At 39.3% G+C, this 22,859-nt stretch overlaps 2 protein-coding genes across 2 annotated transcripts; both read right to left on the reverse strand.

Moving 5' to 3' along the window:
* Nucleotides 1-11,181: 11,181 nt before the first annotated feature.
* Nucleotides 11,182-11,757, reverse strand: LOC142179988 (uncharacterized). The gene has a single exon (XM_075250904.1). It carries the CDS (start codon nucleotides 11,755-11,757, stop codon nucleotides 11,182-11,184), a length of 576 nt encoding a protein of 191 aa, XP_075107005.1.
* A 2,021-nt stretch (nucleotides 11,758-13,778) lies between these two features.
* On the reverse strand, nucleotides 13,779-16,912 carry LOC107828980 (BAG family molecular chaperone regulator 7). The gene is made up of 3 exons (XM_016656387.2): nucleotides 16,093-16,912; nucleotides 15,494-15,775; nucleotides 13,779-14,366 (listed from the first exon to the last, which is right to left on the reverse strand). The coding sequence occupies exons 1-3, from the start codon at nucleotides 16,810-16,812 to the stop codon at nucleotides 14,136-14,138; spliced, it is 1,233 nt and encodes a 410-aa protein (XP_016511873.1). The 5' UTR covers nucleotides 16,813-16,912; the 3' UTR covers nucleotides 13,779-14,135.
* Between the last annotated feature and the right edge of the window lie 5,947 nt (nucleotides 16,913-22,859).

The following is a 22,859-nucleotide window of genomic DNA, read 5'->3' on the forward strand; positions in this document are numbered from 1 at the left end:
GTGGGCGCCAAAATGTTTACCCTTAAAAGTGGATAACAAATGTGGTTTTAAGGACACGTGATTTCACCTAATACCAATTGATAAATGTGAAGATTAATAACAGAAATGAAACTATAAAGTAAAGTGAACCAGTGTTGAAACGGAATTCAACCCTCGAGCTAGGGTGCCCTCGAACTGATTGATGTCAAAATAGTTAAAAATAAAGCAAGCTGATGAATAAGAGAGTATAAACTAAAGAGAAAGCGTTATATTGGATTTTTTATGTGAGAACAATGTGTCTTACAAATGGTTAGTTCTCCTCTTTATATAGTAGAGGAGTTCTACTTATGACTTAACTCTAATTACAGAAGAAAATCTCATGATTAGCTAATTAACCGTTTCTAATTTGATCCGTTCCGAGATTTTTGCCATGATCTTCGACCAATCACGGATATTTTGCCTTTCCGTTATTATGTTATCTTCGAGCTTGTTCGATGCTTGTCTCATTCGATCTCGATTGCTGCTGGCCTCGATCTTGACAAGTACCTCGAATCCCGAACTTGGTACCTTGTCCTCGTGATTTATTTTGTTCCGTTACGAGGCCATCCTTCGATGCAACCTCCCGGTATCGGTCAAGAAGTAAAATCGGGTGGGCCCGATTTTAACCGTATACACTTCCCATTAATCTATATATGAAAAATTTCCAAAGATTAATCTATGTCGGGTTAATTTGAAGCCTAATCCGTTTAGGCTTGGACCAATCTCTACTTTGAAGTCATCCCGAGTAGGCTTTACTAAAGTGAAAACAGTCTAATGAGAGTATGTAGCAGCGTAGAAATGGAGTGCGATAGCCACTTCTTAATATGGTATTTAGTTTTTATCCAGTATTTTTAATGCTGAGCAAGAATAACCACTACTCTATTAAAATTTAATACGAAAAGATATTTTTACCCTTTCTTCATGAGTGTTGTGTAATATTAAGGACATGGTGTCTTTAACATTTACATTGTACATATGAAGTTAAGGACGCCATGTCCTTAATATTTACACTGCACATATGAAGTTAAGGACATGATGTCCTAAAGTTTAACAACAAAAAGTGCAAATACAAGACACTTTGTCCTTAATATTTACACAACATTCATGAAGTTAAGGACACCATGTCCTTACACAACACTCTAAAGTTAAGGACACTATGCCCTTAACATTTACACTGCACACATGAAGTTAAGTACACCATGTCCTTAATATTTACACTGCATATATGAAGTTAAGGACATGAGGTCCTAAAGTTTAACAACAGAAGGTGAAAATACAAGTTAAGGACATTATGTCCTTAACATTTACACTGTACACACGAAGTTAAGGATGCCATGCCCTTAACATTTACACTGCACATATGAAGTTAAGGACATGATGTCTTAAAGTTCAACAATGGAAGGTGCAAATACATGACACATTGTCCTTAATATTTACACAACATTCACGAAGTTAAGGACACCATGTCCTTAATATTTACACAGCACCCATGTCTAGCACAGGGGTATTTTCGTCTGGCGGGTAAATAATTATTAAGCATTGACTAAAGAGTAAATATATTTTAAACAGTGGCTAAAGAGTACAGACATCTCTAATTAGTGGCTAACTGTGCACTTTCCCTTGTAGCAGTAGCACCGAATAGACTAACAACAGTGACATTAGAGCGTCAAGAAGATCCATGTTCATGCATTGATGTTGGAGCCACGGTGGAGATGTAAATTAGAAAGGGACATTTTCGTTCGTATACGAGATTTTAAACTTATTTACCCGATTTTATCTAAGTTTTCATATTTACAGAAAGTAACTAAAGTTTTTTACAAAATATATATAAATTCGGTCAAAATCTACAATTTATCTACAACTTAAATACATATTTTTTGTACATAATCCGGTCAAAAACTACAATTTACATACAATTTATGCAACTTGTATACAATTATGTAAGTTGTAGATACTTTGTATACTGTTTCTACACTCGACATATAAAATATATATAATTTATTTATGTCTTCTTTTTCGAGTTTCAATATGAAATTCCGACCAACACCAGCTCGAATCTTCACCAAATTCTCTCAAAATTAAGATATAAACTCCAAATAGTATTCCCAATCATTTGCAACAACATCTAATCTAAAAAAATAACGATTGAATCAAACCCAATTTTCGAATTAAAAGTTTCAAAGTTTTTTTAATGGTTGTCAATGGAGTTTAAATTCAAATCTTTATGCTTAGTTTAATCAATACATGTGGCACGCCCAATGCATGTGCCAATGGTTTAATCTCTTTTTCGGATTATTTTTATCGATGGGAGAGTAATAAAGTTGTGCCAGCTATGTTCTTACTTTTGTTTTATTTTTATTTTTTTTACCAATTTTACGATTTCCATATCTTCTCTTCATTCTTGACTTTTTAAGATAGGATTTTGTTGATCTATATATTTTGGGTGATTGGTTACGTGGGGTTAGGATACGGTGTATGTTTGACCAAAAAATATATAGATCTTGGTTCAAATAATTAGATTTATGTAAATAAGGGTTAATCTTAGCTAATAATAATATCCTTATATGAGGTTCTTAAAGAAGCAATCAATATCACACAAATGTGGTCGGTCAGTAACAATGATGTGTAGTAAGCATTACACAAATCAGAAATGATAGTGTTGCATTTAATAACAATGAATAGAGATAAATGACATTTAAGTAAACAGAGGGAATGATTCACCCGAGAAAGGATGGAATAAATGGATGTTCTTCTTCACAATGATGAACGATAGACAATCCTTTGAATATTCGAGTTATTCTCGAATCTAGTGGAAAAGTATGGACAAAAATCTCAGTAAAAATGTGATGTTTGTATATGAGCAAGTGATAGCCGAATCTTTAAGTCGAAGTGTGTTCTTTACAAATGAATATCACATGTCCCCTATCATTGTCTCTTTTTCTATTTATATGGGACATGTTTCTAAGAAACCCTAATAGTACAAGTGCAGAGAATATCCATTAGAATATTCTCTTTAGTATCCTATTTTGAAAACTAGCCGTTACAGCTCTGTCAACGATATTCAACCTCGACCTCGGCCCTTGTTGACACCTCGACTATGGTTCTCGTTGACTCTTTGACCACAGACTTCGATGCTTCACGGGCCATTTCGACAAACGACGACTTGAGAATTCTTCCTTTAGTATTATCTTGGCTTAAATATTCTAAAGACAGATTTTGACCCATACAGTTAGTTCCTCCGCTTATTGAGGCCAACTTCAGGAGGGTTTGATGAGCGGATTTTGTTCGTTATAGTTGAAACAATCGAGTGAGCTGTGCTGGTTGTGGTGGTTATGGTGAAATGGAAACGTGGCCCTACACGGTCCGCTCATTTCAAATGCTTCGATTTTTTCGATCGATTTGTTGGAGTTATGCTGTCCACAAATTATGATGATGTCATGCGTCATTATGACGCATATTCTCGATGCATTGCTTCATTTCGTGTGTGACCTTTGATTGAACCTGCCGCTTTGATTCCGGTGCTAGTAATGATGAATCGTTTTCGGTCTTGGTGCCAAGATCATTATAAATAGAGGTTTTTGGGTGCAATTTTGAAGTTTTAAATTTTTGTTATTTCGAAACCCTATATTACTCTCTTGCTCTTTCCTTGCTTTAAAACTCTCATCTCTGTTCCAGTGATTTGCATTGTTCCCAGTTCTTCATCGTTTGATACTTCTCTTTCTTTTTTCAAAACATTTCTAACATGCCTTCTGAGTCTAGTGAGGGAAGTGATGCGATCCATTTGGCGATGGTGTTTCCCCCTCACGAGGAGAATGTTCCTGCCGTTGTCGAGGATGGAAGATTCCCATTGGTGGAGGAGATAATTCCTCGTAACCCTGATACTATATCTAATTTCTCCAAATTACCTGATGGTGACCCTGGAACCTTTCAGTCAGTGATGATGGAGAAGGAATTGGGAGAGATTAAGGCTAAGTTCGACCTTCCCGATCACGTCGAATTAATCCCGGCTAGGTGGGATACGGTGCAGGTCCACCGTCCTAAGTACTGCGCCTTCTATGCCTATCCCTTCCAAGTCGGTTACACTATTTCTCTTCTTCCGTTGACAGAGGAATTCTGTCATTATTACGGCATTTCCCATCTCAGCTTGCGTCGTACGTTTATAAGCTTATAAGGATGCTTACCAAATTTGTCGAGCCAGCCGAGGTCGAACTGACTCTTCAGCATTTAATACATCTATTCGCCTCCAGCTTTTATAGGGGGATGATGCTGAAATTTCGCTACTGAGGAGGCAAGTGCTTGGTGGTAAAGATGGATGACAAAGCTAACCGCCAATTCTGATTCAACTTCTTCTTCGTCAGAACCAAGGACGTGGTGGCCAACGTCGACGGTTTTCCTAAGGTTTGGAATTATATTCGTAAGTACCTAATTTCCTTGTATGTGAGTATCTAATTTTTCTCTCGTGCTTGGTCGTGGGCTTTGACCTCTTGTCCTTTTTTCATATAGCCAAGACCTCGCCTCCTCCTTTGGTCAAAGACATTTCTAACTAAGTTGGTCGGCTCCTCCCTCACATCGTAGTAATTTGTGAGTGGTCAGGTTTCTTCAAGAAGTTTGGGCCTGCTCTCCCTTCGACTGGCAAGTTCCTTTTATCACTGGTGTCTTAGTTCTTTTTATTTTTGTTTACTTTTGCTGACCTTTCCCTTTCCCAGTGTTTTTCCTAGCTTTGGCCAGGGGATCTTCGAGGAGGTCGAAAGCTCCCGCACCCTCGTTCCGAAAGAGGAAAACTACTACGTCCTTGGCCCCCTCCCCTTCTTCGACTGCAGCTACTTATGTTCATGCCCCAGTCCCTTCTTCAACGGCGGCTGCTTCTGTTCGTGCCCTGATTCGTTCTTTGACGGCGGCTGGTTCTATTCGTGCCCCGGTCCCTCCAGTGGCTGCGTCCGAATTTGTCCCTTCTTCGACCGTAGAGACTTCAGCCGTGGAAACCTCGACTCCTCTATTGTACTATTTTATCGATGAGTATGAGGAGCCTTTGCCTGGTGATGGGGATTTGATGCCTTGTAAGAGGAGGGCCGTAGACGTTATGGGGGAGAGGTCGACGACCACCGATGTGGGAGACTGCGTCTTTATCCTTCGAGAGGAAAACACAATGCATATCAGGGAGAGCCTAGAGGCTAGTCCCGAGACCATTTGTTTGGAGGATACATATGTACGACTTGAGGGGTCTGCGATCGAGGGCGTGGCGGGTGACGGCCCTATACTTCCAAGACGTGAAGAGGCCTCATCTTTCTATGTTGCGGCGTATGTACCTCCTTCGACTGATGATAGAAGTAAGGTTGTTGCTGAGGAGGATGTTGGATCTGATTCCAATATGGATGCAGATGAGCTGAGGATGATCGACGATAGGCTTACTCAGCATGAAGTGAGGTTGGAGGGGGGTTCGAGGACTATTACAATCTCGATGGACCGTAATCTTCTTGTGAAGACCGAGCAGATTATCCCTTCCCTTGTCCCTCTCAGTTCTGAATTTGAGGGTACGACCCTCAAGGATATGAACTACAACGACTTGTCGAATAACATTTCTGGCCTCGCCCTTCGGGTAAATACATTCGATGTTAGTTGTTTTTCCTTTGGTTTTGTTCTTTCATAGTCTCTAACTTCTTTTCTTCTTTTTGTAGACGACTGTCTTAGAAATTGAGAGTGCGCATAGGGAGAAGAGGCGTAAAGACATCTGTGTGAAGTTAAAGTACAAGTACTTTAGAGTTCTTGAGAAGTACCAGGAGCTTCAGTGTCAGCTTCGTGAGGGCGGCAATCTGCGCCAACTGAGGGAGGACTTGAAGGCTAGAGATGAGGAACTGGTGCGGATGGTGGAGAGTTTCAGCGTCCTGGAGGGGACGTTGAGGAGCAAAGAGGAAGAGTTTGAGCTCAGCGTAGGGGTCGAAACCCAGTGCAGCGATCTCCAAGATCAGGTGGTTTTGCTGCGTTCCCAGCTTAAGGAGTGCCAATTCAGGGCGGAGGCTCTAAGTGGCGAGGTCGCCGAGAAGGCAGGGGATCTAGAGAAGGCGAAGTCCGCTCGGTCAGAGGCTTTGAAGAAGGCAGAGTCTCTTTAGGTGGTGATTCAGACTCTCCGTTATGAGCGAGAGAATGACTTAGAAACAATAAAGCTTAAAGAAGAACGGCTCGATGAGAGGATTGGAGAGTTGGAGAAAGAGACTTACGGCCTCTACAATCGAGTTGCTGCTCTTGAGGTCAGAAGGCCCGATTACTGGCGCAATCGTCCTCTTCCGGTACTTCAGATTTTCCTAACGTTCCTCGGGAGTTGTATGAGGAGCGGATTTATGCCGAGGCCCAGTTAGATATCATTCGAGATTTGTATGCAGCGGGATCCGTTTCTAAGGCTGCCCTCGAAGATGCTCGTGTTAAGGCTCGTGAAGCTCGAGTCGCTTGTGGGTATGATCCCGCTACGCCTGAGGCCGGTGAAGATGAAGGGGATGAGTGTGTATGACGCTGCATATCCTGAGGGCAAAGGTGGCGATGGCGAGGGTATTGATGGTCAGGATGGTAACACTGTTAAAGGCCAAGTTGGCGAGGATGTTGAAGACCGTGATGATGGTGGCCAATAGTTTTTTCTTTTGGTTTTTTGTATATTTTTGTCGGCGTCTTCACGAGCCTATTGTAAACAGTTTTATGTATGTGAAATGTCAAAGTTATTCCTTGCATCTTCTTCTCTTCTTATGGTTTATTTTTTATACTAATGTATATTTTTGTTTCTTTGTTGTGATATGGCCGAGGGCCGATAAGTGTTTGTTCGAGCAGGATCAAACATAACCTTTCATTTGATCGCGACCGAGGGCTGGTAGGTGTTTGTTCGACCGGGGTCGAACATAACCTTTCATTACATCACGGTCGAGGTCCGGTAGGTGTTTATTCGAGCGGGGTCGAACATAACCTTTCATTAGATCATGGCCGAGGGACGATAGGTATTGGTTTGAGCGGGGTCGAGCATAACCTTTCATTAAATTGCGGCCGAGGGCCGATATGTGTTTGTTCGAGCAGGGTCAAACATAACCTTTCATTAGATCGCGGTCGAGGTCCGGTAGGTGTTTGTTCGAGCGGGGTCGAACATAACCTTTCATTAGATCGCGGCAGAGGGCCGATAGGTATTTGTTCGAGCGGGGTCGAGCATAACATTTCATTAGATTCCGGCCGAGGGCCGATTTGTGTTTGTTCGAGCAGGGTCGAACATAAACTTTTATTAGATCGCGGTCGAGGGTCGGTAGGTATTTGTTCAATCATAATCGAACATAACCTTAATATGAAAAAGGTGTGATGATAAGCGTAAAGTTTCTTATTGCTTTGACATTGTTGCTTTGGTTACATACTTGGATAAATTTACAGATTCTTGGGTGTTGGCTGACGTTCCAGTCCCAGTCTATCTAGTCCCTTTATTGGTTGACCTGGAGAGTATTGACAGGTCGAGCAATAAAATAGTAATCATGACTCTACTTTAGCATACTTCGACTCGAAGTGTTCCCTTCATCGCCTCGTTAAAAACCTCTTTGAGAAAACCCAAATGGGATAAAACTCGAGTGAGGGAAAAAAAGATTACGACTTGGGGGATGCTTTTTCTCTCTGAAGTTGAAGTATTTGAGGTGGATGATATTCTAGTTGTTTGATAGTAGCTTTCGTTCCATTGTCTCTAGTTGGAATGAACCCTTATTTGCTTTTGTTGTGTTTTGTACGGACCGTCCCAGTTCTTTCCCAGCTTACCTTCTCGGGGATCTTTGCTCACTAGAGTTTTGGATTTCAGTACATAGTCCCCAACTTTAAGCGGCTGGACCTTTGCTTTTTTTGTTGTAATAACGTTCTGCTTGTTGTTTTTGGGCGACCATTCTTATGTAGGCCATGTCTGTCCGTTAGTCTATTTCGTCGAGATCTTGCCTTCTGCTCTCGTCGTTACTTGTGCCGCTTTCATGGTAGTATCTTAGGCTGGGTTCTCCAACCTCGACCGGTATTACTGCCTCAGTCCCATAGATCAAAGAGTAGGGCGTCTCTCCTGTACTCGTTTTCGGAGTTTTTCGGTAGGCCCATAATACTTATGGTAACATTTCTAGCCATAGTCCCTTGGTGTCTTTTAGCTTTTTCTTCATGATGTTTAGTATAGACTTATTGGAGGATTCTGCTTGTCCGTTACCCACTGGATGGTATAGGGTTGAGAGTATCCTCTTGATATGCCATTTTTCGAAGAACTCGACAGTATTCTTTCCTGTGAACTGGGGTCCGTTGTCTAAGCTGATTTTCTTGGGTATGCCGAATCGACATATGATGTTTCTCCATATAAAGGTGATTACCTCCTGTTCCCATATTTGGGTGAATGCTCCTTCTTCCACACATTTAGAGAAATAGTCAGTTAAAACCAAAATGAATCATACGTACCTCGCCCCGTTGGGAGGGGACCCACGATGTCCATTCCGCATTTGATGAACGGTAAGGGGAGGTGACCGAGTGGGGGTTCTCGCCCGCTTGGTGAATCATTGGGGCGTACTTTTGGCATTGTTCGCATTTTCTCACGAAGTCTGCGACATGCTTTTTCATGGTGGGCCAGTAGTATCCCGCCCGTATGAGGTATCTGACCAGTGCTCGATTGCCGGAGTGAGCTCTGCAATGGCCTTCATGGACTACTTCGAGGACGCGCTAGGTTTGGTTGGGGCCCAAGCACTTCGCCAGAGGGCCGTCGTACGTCCTCTTGTACAGGTCGCTATGGAGGAGGTTGTATCAGGCCACCTGTATTTTTAGGTTTTTGGCCTCTTTTTTGTCGCCTGGGAGTGTGTCGTCCTGCGAATATGCGATAATGCGATTGCGCCAGTGCCAAGTTAAGTTTATGCTTCTTACCTCGACTTGCTCCAGTGATGAGTGAGGAGGTGGAATACACATTTATCTCCGGTCATGATGCTTTTGGTAGCTGAGGCTAATTTGGCGAGGCCATATGCTTCGGCATTCGTTGGCATTCGTTGGAGTCAAGTTTCAACTGTTTAGCCCCATATTTGAGTGCTAGCCTTAATCCTGCAATTATGGCCTCATACTCGGCCTAATTGTTAATCATCTCCGGGCACCTTATGGATTGGCGAATTACTTCGCCTATTGGGACCTCGAGTACGAGTCCCAGTCCAGACCCTTATGCGTTGGATTTGCCATCAGTGTATAGGACCCATAGGTCATTTGTTTGGAGGGAAGTTTGGAAGACTTCCTTTTCGAACTCGGGCATTATTTTTGCGCTGAAGTCGGTGAGCACTTGTGACTTTATCGCCGTTCGCGGCTGGTATGTGATATCATGCTCACTTAGCTCGATGGCCCATTTGGCTAGCCTTCCCGATAGCTCGGGTTTATGAAAAATTCTCCTCAGGGTAAAAGTTATGACGACCGAGATGAGGTGACCTTAGAAATAGGGTCTAAGCTTTCGTGAAACTACGACCAAGGTTAGAGCCAATTTTTCGAGGTGCGGGTACCTCATCTCGGCGTCAACGAGTGTTTTCTTAATTTAATAGATGAAAGATTGCATACCTTTATTTTTGTGGATCAAGACTGCGCTTACTGCTACTTCGGATACGACAAGATAGACGAGGAGCTGCTCCCCAGGTTCGGGTTTCGAAATCAAGTGCGGTGATGATAGGTATGCCTTCAGTTCTTGCAGAGCCTGGGCACACTCGGAAGTCCATTCGAGGCCGTTGTCTTTCTTGAGTATGCCAAAGAATTTATGTCACCTATCCGATAACCGCGAGATAAACCTTGATAAGGCGGCGATACGACCAGTCAACCTTTGGACTTGTTTTTTGGTACTTATGAGTTCTGGTATCTCCTCAATGGCTTTGATATGATCTGGGTTGACCTCGATCCCTCGTTGCAATACCAGAAAACCCAAGAACTTTCTCGAGGCTACCCCGAATGCGCATTTCTCTGAGTTCAGCTTCATTCCGTACCATCTGAGTATGTCGAAAGTTTCTTTGAAATGATCGATGTGATATTCTCCCCTTTTGGACTTGACCAGCATGTATTCTATATATACCTTCATTGTTTTGACGAGCAGGTCTTTGAACATCCTTGCTACCAATCTTTGATAAGTAGCCTCTATGTTTTTTAGTCCAAACGACATGACCTTGTAGCAATACGTTCCTTGGTGGGTGATGAACATGGTCTTTTCCTGATCTTCTTCTTCCATGGGGATCTCATTATAGCCTGAGTAGGTGTCCAAGAAACTTAGTAGCTCGTGCCCGACCATTGCGTCGATGAGTTGGTCGATATGAGGTAATAGTAATGAATCCTTTGGACATACTTTGTTCAAATCTGTGAAATCCACGCACATCCACCATTTCCCATTTTTCTTTTTGACCATCACTATGTTGGCAACCCACTTGGATTACTTCGACTCCCTGATGGAACCGTTTTCTAACAGTTTTTCCATCTCCTCGCGGACTGCATCGTTGATAGCGGGTTTGAATTTACGCCTGACCTGTCTCACTAGGGGTGGAATGGGTTGACCTTTAATTTGTGCGTGGCAATTTCCTTTGGGATACCTGGCATATCTGCATGGTTGAAAGCAAACAAGTCTGTGTTAGCTGTTAAGAATTGACGGAATTTACATGGTTCCCGAAGTTTGCAGCCGATATAGGCCTTCTTGCTATGATCGTTGAGGTCCAATTGAACGGGGTCGAGGTTTTCTATGGTCGATACTGTGGCTTCGATCGTGTCGGGATCCTCGATGACATCCTCGATCACATCTTGCTCCGACCTCGACCCTGTTGATTGCTATACCTTTTTTTCTTTAACTTTTCTTTGTTGGGTAGCCGTGCTGTCTAAGGCAATGCAGTAGCATTCCCGGGATGTGCACTTCTCTCCGCGTATATTGAATATCCCTCATGGTGTTGGGAATTTGATCACTTGGTATAGGCTGGAGTTGATGGCTCTCATGGGATGTATCCATGGTCGACCCACTATGGCATTGTATGTGGTGGCCTGGTCCATAACGTGGAATGTTGTCTCTTGATTTATGCCGCCGGCCAAGACGAGTAGTGTAATTTCCCTGGACGTTCGCTCAACTGCATTATTAAAATCGGTTAGCGTGATGCAACGCAACACTATTTTATCCTCGAGCCTCATTTGGGTAAGGACTCAGGGATGGATAATGCTTATACCACTTCCATCGTCCACCATGATGCGTTTGACATTAGTATCTAAAATGCATAAAGTAATAACAAGGGAATCATTATGAGGGAAAGTCAAATCGTCGGCATCTGACTCGTCTAAGATGATACTCTCTTCGAGTCCATCATGCCGTTCGCGGGTGATCGACCGCTTGAGTTTGTGAGTGGTGGTGAAATTTGTGCCGTTGACAGAGGCATCATCGTTGCCGCCGATGATCATGTTGATGGTAAGAGCTGGGGATGGTGGCTTTGGCGGCCCATGATGTTCACGTCCTCTAGTGAAGTTGGTCCTCCCTTTGTTGCTTAACAATTCTTTGAGGTGCCCTTGCTGTAACATATTTATGGCTTCCTGTCCAAGGGCGATGCAATCTTCTGTTTTGTGCCTGCGTTCCTGGTGGAACTCACAGAGGGCGTCAGACTTTCTGGTGTTCGGGTCTGATCTCAACTTTGGCGGCCACTTCACTTTTGTTCCGAGTTTCTCAAGGGTGTAGACTATTTCTGTAGGCGATTCACAAAAATTGTGAGTAGATAATAAATGAGGCATACTTCTTTCGTTCCGATGAGTCCCTGTCTTTGGTCTGGGCGGACCTTCTTCATAGCGGAGGGAGGGAGTGGCGTCCGCCCTGACATATGGTTGGTGTCGTTCCCTATTAGGTCGTGGAATCGGGTGATCTCTTCTGGATATTTTTGAGTGGGGATAGTTTTGTCCAAATATTATTTCTGCCTAAAAAGTGGCTACATCTGAATTAGTTTTGAATGCGCGGCTAATTTGCAACTACCGAATTGTAAGACAATGGCTTGGGCCTTGGCTGTGTGCAGTTAGCTGGTCTGAGACTCTTGACCAAGCTACAAGGAAATATAAAGAGAAAATGACTCTCTATGGCCTCTCAAAATTTTAATACCCCATGTTTTTTCTCATTGACACGAAATGGCCATCCGGCCCAAACATATTACATCTAATAGCCCAAAATGTCTATTTTGTATATTTTTTGTATAGTGACAGTTTATTTTGTATATTTTTTATATAGTGATAGTCTATTTTGTATATGTTTTATATAGTGACAGTCTATTTAGTATATGTTTTGTATAGTGACAGTCTATTGTATATAAATTGTACAGTGACGGTCTATTTTGTATAGTGACATCTATTTTGTATATTTTTTGTATAGTGACAGTCTTTTGTACATATTTTGTATAGTGACATCTATTTTGTATATTTTTTGTATATTGACAATTTATTTTGTATATTTTTTGATAGTGACATCTATTTTGTATATTTTTTGTATAGTGACAGTCTATTTAGTATATAAATTGTATAGTGACAGTCTATTTTGTATAGTGGCAGTCTATTTGTATATTTTTTGTATAGTGACAGTCTTTTTTGTATATTGAATGACTACGATGTGTAAAAAATATATATACATTTTGTACTAGTGTGCACATGAACTATAGTATAGTAAAATATTTGAAAGATTCTAGCTTTGTTGTATCAAAATTGTATATTTTTTGAATGCATGATTCTTGTGGAATAGTCATTGTTTGTCAACTTGTCATGCTGCTTCTTTTTCCATTCACTGATTTTTAGACAAGATTTATCCTTTTCTTTTGCCATATTTATTTCTATAAGCTTCGGAGCAACTGGATAGTTGCCATCAAACGCTTCTCCAGACAGTCATGGCCTGACGCTCAACAGTTTGTGGTAAATCTGGTTATAAGTTAGCAGATAATATAGTTTTTTGGTCCTTTTAGCCGTCATCATTGTTGAGCAAGAAATGTTTAGATTTGAAACCTGAACTCTAAATTCGATATGACTTCATTGAGAGACACTTATTGGTTACTGAACAGTATATGTTACAAAATTATCATGTCAGTTGGGTTTGTTAATTTTAATGGCTAGCCATTAGAATTGGTTCTGGACTATAAAGGGCATATTATAATTTATGGCTAGCGGATGATATTAGTTTTTACCAAATGGCTAGTAATGAATTTTGCTCAAATATAAACAACATTATAGCACACCAGTTAACAAATCCTGAATTAGATTATGGAGTTGAATAATTTTCCGAAAAATAAGTAATTTATTGGTAATTGATTGCCAGAAATATTTTATCAGGAAATCATTTTCTACCAAGGAGGGCAATAACTTCCCTCACTTGTTCAAAAGGCAAAAAACTAGTAGAAGTATATGCACAATGAAAATTATAAGCAAATTCAGCAAATAGTGTTTGTAGAATTTCTACATCCGCTTCAGACCATTTCCTCAACCAATGTGCTATTTACCAGAAGAAAAGGAGACCAAATTATGATACAAAATTACAGTGCAATAAAAGGTGATTCATATCCTTCTTATGTTTTCTGCACATGCAACACCAAGTCGCCAACTCACAAAATAATGTATTTTCACTTCTAACCAACAGTTATATTGCCTGTCTAAAAGCTTATAGCCATACCAATTAGCCATTTTCACAGCCCAATCATTTGCTTACAACTTATAGCTAAGCTGAAGGCAACCGCGCTGACATTAGCAGTTGGCATAGAAGCTTCAAAAAGTCAAGGCCAAATAGAAATCACGATTCATGTTTCACACATTATTAATAACACAACGAAATGCTAGTGCACATTGTCGGAGCACAAGATATTGAGATGCATGTGGATTACAAAGGAAATATCAAGCATAACACTTGATATGATCATTTATGCATCAACAATATCCCTACAAGTGGGAAGAGTTAAGCCAAGTGAAAACTTCATACCAGAAAATGGAAAAGGAAGATGACATACTAGCTCTAATCTCCATTATCCAGAATAAAAGAAAGGTAACAACAGTAGTAGTAGTAGTAGTTTCACACCGTCGTCAGTCCTACTTAGAACATACAACACCAGCAACCCCAAAGACCAGTGGAATCTCACGTCATAGTAGACTCATAAGCATGCTTCAAAGGATTCAGCAGCATTGGACTCGTCAAGCATTTGAACAACTTGAGCAACACCAGCTGCAAGTTCCTTCTGAATGGCACCATCAGGCATATCAAATGTTCTCCTCCTAGCAACCGATATAGGCCTCCCGCCAGGTTGGGGGTCGATAACATCAAGCATTGCTTCTAGCTCATCCACCATCGTCTTCTTTGCAGATCGGACCATTACATCAGCACCCTAATACAGAAGGAAAAGAGAACGATAAATGCATTTTTGGAATAAAAGCAAGAACACTAAAAATGGTTGAGAGCCAAAGATCTGCATAACACATTGCAAATATGGAGAATATGTGATCTCATTATATGCAGACAATTGATGTCGTCAACATAATCCGTATGGATTTTGTAGAGAGAATAAATATAGTGGATGATAACATTTCTGGCTGCAGTAGGTATCATTTCATGCTCATCTACCAAAATACAGACCCAACATAAGATGTGAGGAAGCTACAGAACAACTAGCTGAGAGGTCAGCAAATTCTTGTTTCCCGGCTTCAATTTCAGGAAAGACGGCAGCATAGTAATAAATCAGCTGCATCCTTATTTAATTTGTTACCATTGCCTATCTAGTCAGATAAAGCAAAAATGTACATTCTGAGGTTACCACCAAAATCTAAACGGAAAATAAATAACCAAACTAGAAGCACAAACTGGTCTAAAAAAGTAAATGTACCAAAGGTCGTGTTTATGTTGATCCAAAGTCAGACCCGGAATTCCTATATAATGCCTCTTATTTATAAACTATTTCTACTGAAAACCATCCAAAACCCCCAAATCCAACAAAGCTGAAAAACAAATAAGAAAAGGAAATGGAGAACCACTAAAAACAGGGAAGTTGAAAGGCCACTTTCGGGGATCAGACCATGCAACAACTGATAAACATCTGAGAACTATAGAACCAATCATTGATAAATGATACTTCACCAACAAAAGTAACCACTTGAAAGTTGCAGAATTCTAGTACTCTATCCACTCCAATTTACTGATTTCTTTTCATTTTGAGACGTTCCAAAATGTTTGACACGACTCAATTAACATCATTATTTCATAAAATTTTCAGAGCTTTCAAAAATCCAAATACATCTAACTATTCAAATTATAAAATTTGAAGTGATGTTTTCTATCAGACTAACTTTTCAACTATTACTTCCATAATTTCTTCCAGTCACTAATGTAACAAACTAACTCAAATCAACATCTTTAATTTAGTATCAAGTCAAACGCCGCGACATAAAATATAATGAACCAGTATAAACGTTTAATGAGAAGTCCGACTACAGGAAAGATAACACGAAATATGTATACCTCAATGGCATCAACAGTGAGAAGCAGCACAATAATCTTCTCAGAGAACCTCTGGCGCTCCTCAGCATCACGGGTAACACGACGTCGGTAAGTGAAGTTGTTGAATAGAGCCCTTAGCTCCTTCAACTTAGTCTTGGCGATGGCCAGTTCCCTCAGAGCACGCAGTGCTTGCGACCTCCTAATCAAGTAAGCCCTGAAGCTCATTTGAATAGCTAATGCTGCATCTTGTGGTGATATCTCCTTCCTCTTCCCCCTTCTCTTCTCCACCCTCTTCGCAAATACCTACACATCACAAAAGAGTAAAAATAAAAACACAAATATCCACCAAAAAAAATGTAAAGAGCCCTCATTGATCAACAAAATCTTGATACTCCATGTGCCCCAATTTATGTGATGCACTTTACTTTTTAATCTGTCTCAAAAAAATGATACCTTTATATATTTAAAAACAATTTATTATAGCCACACAAATATCTAAGAGTTGATTAGATCAGATGTTTCAATTTTTTTTTCATTCTTTCTTTCTTAAACTTCTAATCAAACAACATTACATAAAATGGGCCGAAGGGAGAAATGAGTAATAATAATCAAAAGTTAACCTGTCTTAAGACGAGTGCCCCGTGATCAGATGGCTCTTCAATCTCAACTAAACGTGCAGAACCCACAGATTTACCACTCTCACATTTCTTCTTCTTATCTTTCTTCTCTTTTTTCTCAATCTCAGAATCATCTCCGCCGGCATTTGATGCTTTGAAAGTGTACGTACGTGAATCCTCATTCTTCCCTTTGATCTCAGCAGTAAATTTGTAACTTTTATCCAAATCACCCTTCTTTTTACCATCTTTGACCTCAGCAATCCACTTGTACTTCCGATCAACCCCGTCCTTCTCGGGGCTCTTGATCTCGGCCGCCCACGTGTACTTCCTCTCACCAACTTTCTTGCTCTTCTTCTTCTTCTTCTCCTCAATGAACAGCCGCTCGAGTTCAGAGACTCGGTCAGACAGACTCTGTAACTCAGTACCGAGTCCGACCCGGCGATGAACCCGGCGAGTGAAGGTGTAAAAAGGGGTTCTTTCGATTTGGATCAGATCAGTGATGGTATCAAAGTCGTCAAAGGGGGAGGTGAGCTCGAGGAGTGTAGTGGGTGTGAAAGTGTTAGGGCAAAGGAGATCGAGAGTGGAGTCAAGCTCATCTTCAATGTGGAATGAGGGGTTTAGGAGTAGGGTTTTGGGGCTGAGAAATGAGGATTCTTTGAGGAAGAAAGAAGGAGAAGGAGAAGGAGAGTACTCAATAAGATCAAATCTCCTGAAACGGCTCATTTTTCGCTTGAATCTAGCAACCCAAAGGAAAAAAGTTGTAAGCTTTGAAAAAACAGTGATAAAGATGGAGGATAAAATATGCAGAGGTAAGGTTATTATTAGGGGAAAGAGATGAAGAGAGTCAAGAAGGGTAAAGTAGGAGGGGTAAGATTGGAATTTCGTGGAGATTAGTGGGAAGCAATTTGTTGAGTACTTTGTGGGGACGATTAGTTGATTGGTTAAAGCGGATAATATCGCCGCGGACGGATATTATATTTACGAAAATGTCCCTTAAGAAGTTAGGAATTTGCGCCGTACAAAAACATAGACAAAAGAATATTTAGATTGCGACCAAGGCATGTGGGGTTTCAGACTTTTGGGGGCCACTAGCTGTTAAAGAGAACCTGATTGATTGATAAACAATGAAATTTAATGAGACAAATTAAGTGGAGTATGCTTTAGATTTTGGAACATTTGATTTTAGTTAACATCATAATTATATCCTAATATTGAAATTGAATCAGCTGTCTTTGTTTACGAAGGGCTTTTTATGTAGTACTAACTTTTAGTGTAGATAGGATCGCACGTGGGATAGAGTTTGGAGTTTTGTCCTGTTGAAAAAATATACTATGATCATTTAAGAAATGGAGATTAGCGTGAATTAAATTCCGCCTATTCTCTTACATAGTCAAGGTATGATGGTACTACACATGTTAATCGGGCCGGACCGACTTGTTTATAGCCCGATTCAGCCTGGTACGGTAACGTGGGCGGGCTGGGAGGGCTGGGAGGGATTGGGCCGGGAGCGAATTTTAAACGAATAATTTTTTGATACCGATGTACCGAAACCCGCTAAGCCTGTTAACCCGTTAACGGGTTGTTAACGGGTTACAGCCCGGTTCAGCCCGTTTTTTAACATTTTAAAAAAAAATAAAAAAATAAAAAAAATTAACGGACCAACTGAAACTCCTGATATTGACACTTATATTTATGATCTACACAAACATTTAGAAACATTATATAATTATTATGCTAATATTGTTGATACTTCTTTTGCTGTAGATGCAAATATTCCTTCAAGTTCAGTTTCAACATCTGGGACCAGTGCTTTGGATGATAATGATGGTGTTGAAGATTATTTGATTTGGTCTACACTAGGGGAGCATCAACAAACCAGTAGTAGGAATATTGATGAACTTCAATTCTACTTGCAAAAGTCAGCAGAGCCCCGCACAAAGGAATTTCTACCACTGGGTTGGTGGAGGAGCAACTCAAATAAATTTCCTGTTCTTTCGGCCATGGCTCGAGACGTGTTAAATGTACCGATTTCAACAGTCGCATCAGAGAGTGCATTTAGCCAAGCAAGGCAACAACTAGGAGATACCCGTCATTTATTGGGTAGCAACGCTTTGAAAATTCTAGTGTGCTTCAGAGATTGGATAAGATCATAACGACGAAATCAAGGACGTGACGAGGTAGATGAAGCGGAGGACCAATAAATTGGAGATATAATAGTTTATGGTGCTGATTCAACCAATGCCGGAAACCAAGAACCTCATGTTGACATGGATGAACTTACAAAAATGATGCAAAGCATGTGATGTACTATTTCTTTTATTTTTTTATAATTGTTGTAAACTTTTAATTTGCAAGTTCAAAAATAACAAAATCAAAAAAGAACTTGCAACTTAATTTGAAGTATTATATATTATTCAATAAAAATATCAAATGAAAATCTTCGGAGCTTGATCCTTACATATTGCCTATTGGTCTTATTAAATAATTTTTTGTAGCCACTTACTTTCAAATTTTAATTTTAAAATTATAAAATTCAAATTTCAAATTTAAAACTTTAAACTTCAAAGTTTAATTCTAAGCCTTACAAGTTTTCAAACACTTAAGTATCAATAACATTGAATAAAAAAAATAAAATTTACTTTAAAAAAAAATAAAATTCCACGGCCCGCTAACAGCCCGAACCCGGACAGACAAAAAAACCCCGAAAAAGTACAGCCCGCTAACAGTCCGCAACATTAAACGGATGGACTTTTTTTTTTTTGTGTCCAGCCCGTCCCAACCCGCTCCTTAAACACCCTTAGATGGTACTAAGTGAATTGCAACCTCTAAATGGATTTACTGTTCTAAGTTATTAGTATGGTTTTAACATCAGTTTGTCACACATCATCCCCTCCGTAGAGCGGCTTTCTGCAAAAAAGACGAGGCCGGAGAAGTGAAATATACGAGATTATAAGCGTAAATTGTTTGTGGCTAAGTACGAATAAAGATGAAAGCTTTATTAAGTCCTATTGTATTCTATTTTTGTAATCAAAACTAACACCACTAAATTGTGGTCGAACAATTAAAAAGCAAAATATTCCTTAATTAAGCGACCATCGTCCAAAAAATCATTCTAAATTTTTATGTGCTATCTTTTCTAATTCTAGTTTTTTCCTTACCTAGATAAATCAGAATTTAGAATTAAGATTACCGAATAATACTTTATCACATAATTTCATTTTTCTTTTTTCTTTTACTTTTTGTATCAGGGAGAGGGAGTGTTAAGAAAATGACTTAACATCTAAATTAATTTTTAAAATTAGTTTTTTTTTTCACCGAGATTTGTCCAAACTTTAACTTATTTGTACAGTACTATAACATGAAGAGATTTGGGTTCAAAAAAGACAACGGTAGAGATAAATGAGTATGTCATTTATTTGTATTAATTATACCCTCAATTGTAGCTTAAGTAATTTCCTTTGAATAAAATACTTAGAACAAGCAAATGCACTACTTGAGAAAGTTGTCAACTATTTCTATCGTATACTACAAGATATGATTCGGATGGTGAACTTACTCAAAGATGAGATCTACTCGTGTTGAAGAAAGGTGGAATCAAGATTAACTTAATCAGATCACTTACTTTTAAGTGAATTTTTTTTTTACCTTTTATCATTTACATCACGTTTCCAAAGAGCCAAAAAGCTCTTATTGAGCCATGATTGTACCGTAAATATAGGGCCAACATAGCCTGCATCAATAGTAACAGAAAAAAGGAATGGAAGGAAACAACAAAAAGAAAGGAATGGGAGAAAGAGGAATTGGAGGGTTCACAAGATGAGATGGCAGATGAACTTATATTAACACCTTTTGGCCTCGGTCATTTAGGATTTTGCATGATCAGTAACAATAAAGAAAATATGCGAAAGAGTACAAGAGAATTCTGATCTTTTAAGATATATTTGTCTTTAAAAGCGCAAGAGAAATCTCAATAAATTAGCTATGATATGCATAAGATGAATATCCAAAATAAAAGCAGACAGACGTATATATATAAGAAAAATTAACAAGTTAAAATTAAAACTTTTAATTATGAAAAAAAAGTTTGCAAATCCATAGAAGAAGAAAAGTGCCAACTGCCAAGTGAAAGCTAGGTAATAGCGGAGTAGCCCGGTGTTTACACACTGCATTGTCACTTTAATTTGTAATTAATAAAATAAAATAAAATAAAATAAAATTATTTGATATGAGATGATGTAAACAAAATGTGTTACCTTTGATCTACTTACATTATCCTTCCAGCTACAATTATTAGCGCACATAAATAGCTGAAACATTTTCCTTCAATTTGGTTTAAAAAAATCAATTTAGAAGTTGAAATCTAAAAGCACCTGATTTTCAAAGGCTAAACGAGCTTACTTATAAGACATAGTATCCAAATCTTATATGAATAACACACACACACACACACACATATACATATACATATATATAATATTTTCTTATTAACCGTGATGGTTTGGTCAACTTGCACGTACCTCGACTAATTCCACGAGATGTCTGCTACGTTCCACCAGTATATGTGTTTACCCGTAAAACGGTACAATTGAATTTATACGTGGTTTATAGACAAATGAATTAATTTGATCCTGAAATAACAGATGAATTAGACAAAAATATGCAATACTTAGCCTTAGGATATAGACGAAACAACAGAAGCAACAGTTCCGGGAACAGGATATCCGGGCACAACAACATCGAAATCAAAAAATAAGAAGATAAGATTGTATTGAGCTTTGTATAGAATGTAGTATAAGTTTGCCAAAAAATTCATGTCATTTACAATGACGACTGAGCTCACTATTTATAGCTATGAAGGAAGTCCTATGATCGTGCCCTTCTTTAATGTCAATTATGAGGGGCATTGACGAAGATGTAACGGTGAACATAAATGCCAAATTTCCTGTAACGGGTAATTGCTCTTAATACCAGGAAATATTCTCTATTAAATGCTACCGGGAGAATAGCATTTATCACATCTTTATGAGCGTTATTCTTTCTGGTGACAAATAAAACAGCTGCCTTTGGTCTTTGGCCATCCCCCCGTCGTGGGTTCCACGTGTCCCCTTTTTTGGATGGCCACGTGTTATAGCATATTTTACCCTATACAGTAGTCCTTCTGCTTTCCGGTGACATAACTTTGTGTTAACGAAAAATTAGTAGAAACATTCTTTTGGCGGGAATTACTATAATTCCCTCAGAAGGCTTCTGACAGTTGATTATACGCATGTCTCTCTAACCTATCACGCAATGCACGCCTCAAAATAAGGTATGACACGGTCGCTTGCAATTATAGTAACTCAATGAAGAGTCGGGATCGAATTCACAGGGAGCTAGATGAGAGCTAGGAGTATATATTCTAATGCGTGGATTTGAACTATCTTAGTTTGCACTTTCACAAATTGGTGTTGTTTCTATTTCTATTTTAAAACTAAAGATTGTAAAGTAAAAGAATAAGACTAGGATAATTGTTTTTGTTATTTTTTAAATTTGTAAAAAGGCTAGGGTTATGACCATCGCCTAGGTGTTCGCCTAATGGGATATAAACCTTAATGCTTGTTTTGTTGATTGGGGTATATTATAGCTATCTACTCTCAATTACCCACTCAATACCTCTCGGTCAAGGAGTGATTTTGCCCAATTTGGTTTTCTCAAGTCCAAATAGGTATCACACAAAACAGTTGATAAGAGCTCAAGTAGGGTTATTACTATCTCTAGATTGAACCCTTTAATTGGGTTAATCAATCTCTCGATTGACCCAATTTCTTGTTAGCCAAGTTTTCCTAAACTAAGTCTCTCTTTCTCAAGTAGAGACTAAGTCAATTAGGCATGAACTAATGTTTGCAACCATTAATTCCACAAATTAAAGCATGAATAAAGCTAAATAATAAATACACAATCATAAACAAGCACTAAACTAGATACCTATAAGGTTTACACACTAGGGTTGGGTCACAACCTTAGTAAAAATCTAGCTACTCATGCTTGAAATTGAAGAAGTAGAAGAAGAAATACTAATTAAACTCATATTGTAAAGTTAAAATGATAAAATCTATAGTAAAATATTTCAAAATATAGAAAACTTCTACAGGACTTGCTGATGTCAAAAGTTAACCTAATTTTGTGAAACTAGTCTATTTATACAAGGCTAAAAATTTCGGACAAAAATGCCCTTCGGGAGGTTCTGCGGCTGCACAATTTCATGTACGGTACGCACAATTCTTCATCTTACTGGAGCTGGGATTCTGCGGCTGCACAATTCTCAACTGCGGCCGCGAGGCAATATTTTTGCGGTCCGCAGATTTATCACTGCGGCCACAATCTGGTCTTCTGCGGCCGCAAGGCACTTATTCTGCAGCCGCACAATCGAACTCTTGTGCGGTCCGTAATGACCCGTAATGACTCTTCGAGCATGACTCTTCGAGTGAAGCATGTCTGACTCTTCGAGCATGACTTAATTACTACTACTACTACTACTACTACTACTACTACTACTACTACTACTACTACTACTACTACTACTACTACTACTACTACTACTACTACTACGATAATTACCTAAACACAAAAAATGGACTCAGTCCCTTAAGAAAGTTATCACGCCATCCATCGTTGGGAAGAGTCACCCAGTTCACACAAAAACTACCTTTGAAAATAATCGTGGCATTAAGAAAACCAAAGGCTTATTATCCATTAAAACATAAAAAGAAACTACTAATTCAAAAAGAAGT

Source organism: Nicotiana tabacum, chromosome 4, assembly GCF_000715075.1.
Source record: "Nicotiana tabacum cultivar K326 chromosome 4, ASM71507v2, whole genome shotgun sequence".
NCBI classification, from domain to species: Eukaryota; Viridiplantae; Streptophyta; class Magnoliopsida; order Solanales; family Solanaceae; genus Nicotiana; species Nicotiana tabacum.

Excerpts from the sequence above, each read along its gene's own strand:
- LOC142179988 (XM_075250904.1), bottom strand. The coding sequence starts at position 11,757 with ATGCCTCATTTATTATCTACTCACAATTTTTGTGAATCGCCTACAGAA.
- LOC107828980 (XM_016656387.2), bottom strand. The coding sequence starts at position 16,812 with ATGAGCCGTTTCAGGAGATTTGATCTTATTGAGTACTCTCCTTCTCCT. Across the intron at positions 15,776-16,092 it reads GGGCACTCGTCTTAAGACAG|GTATTTGCGAAGAGGGTGGA; the intron begins GTTAACTTTTGA and ends TGTGATGTGTAG. Across the intron at positions 14,367-15,493 it reads TCACTGTTGATGCCATTGAG|GGTGCTGATGTAATGGTCCG; the intron begins GTATACATATTT and ends CTTCTGTATTAG.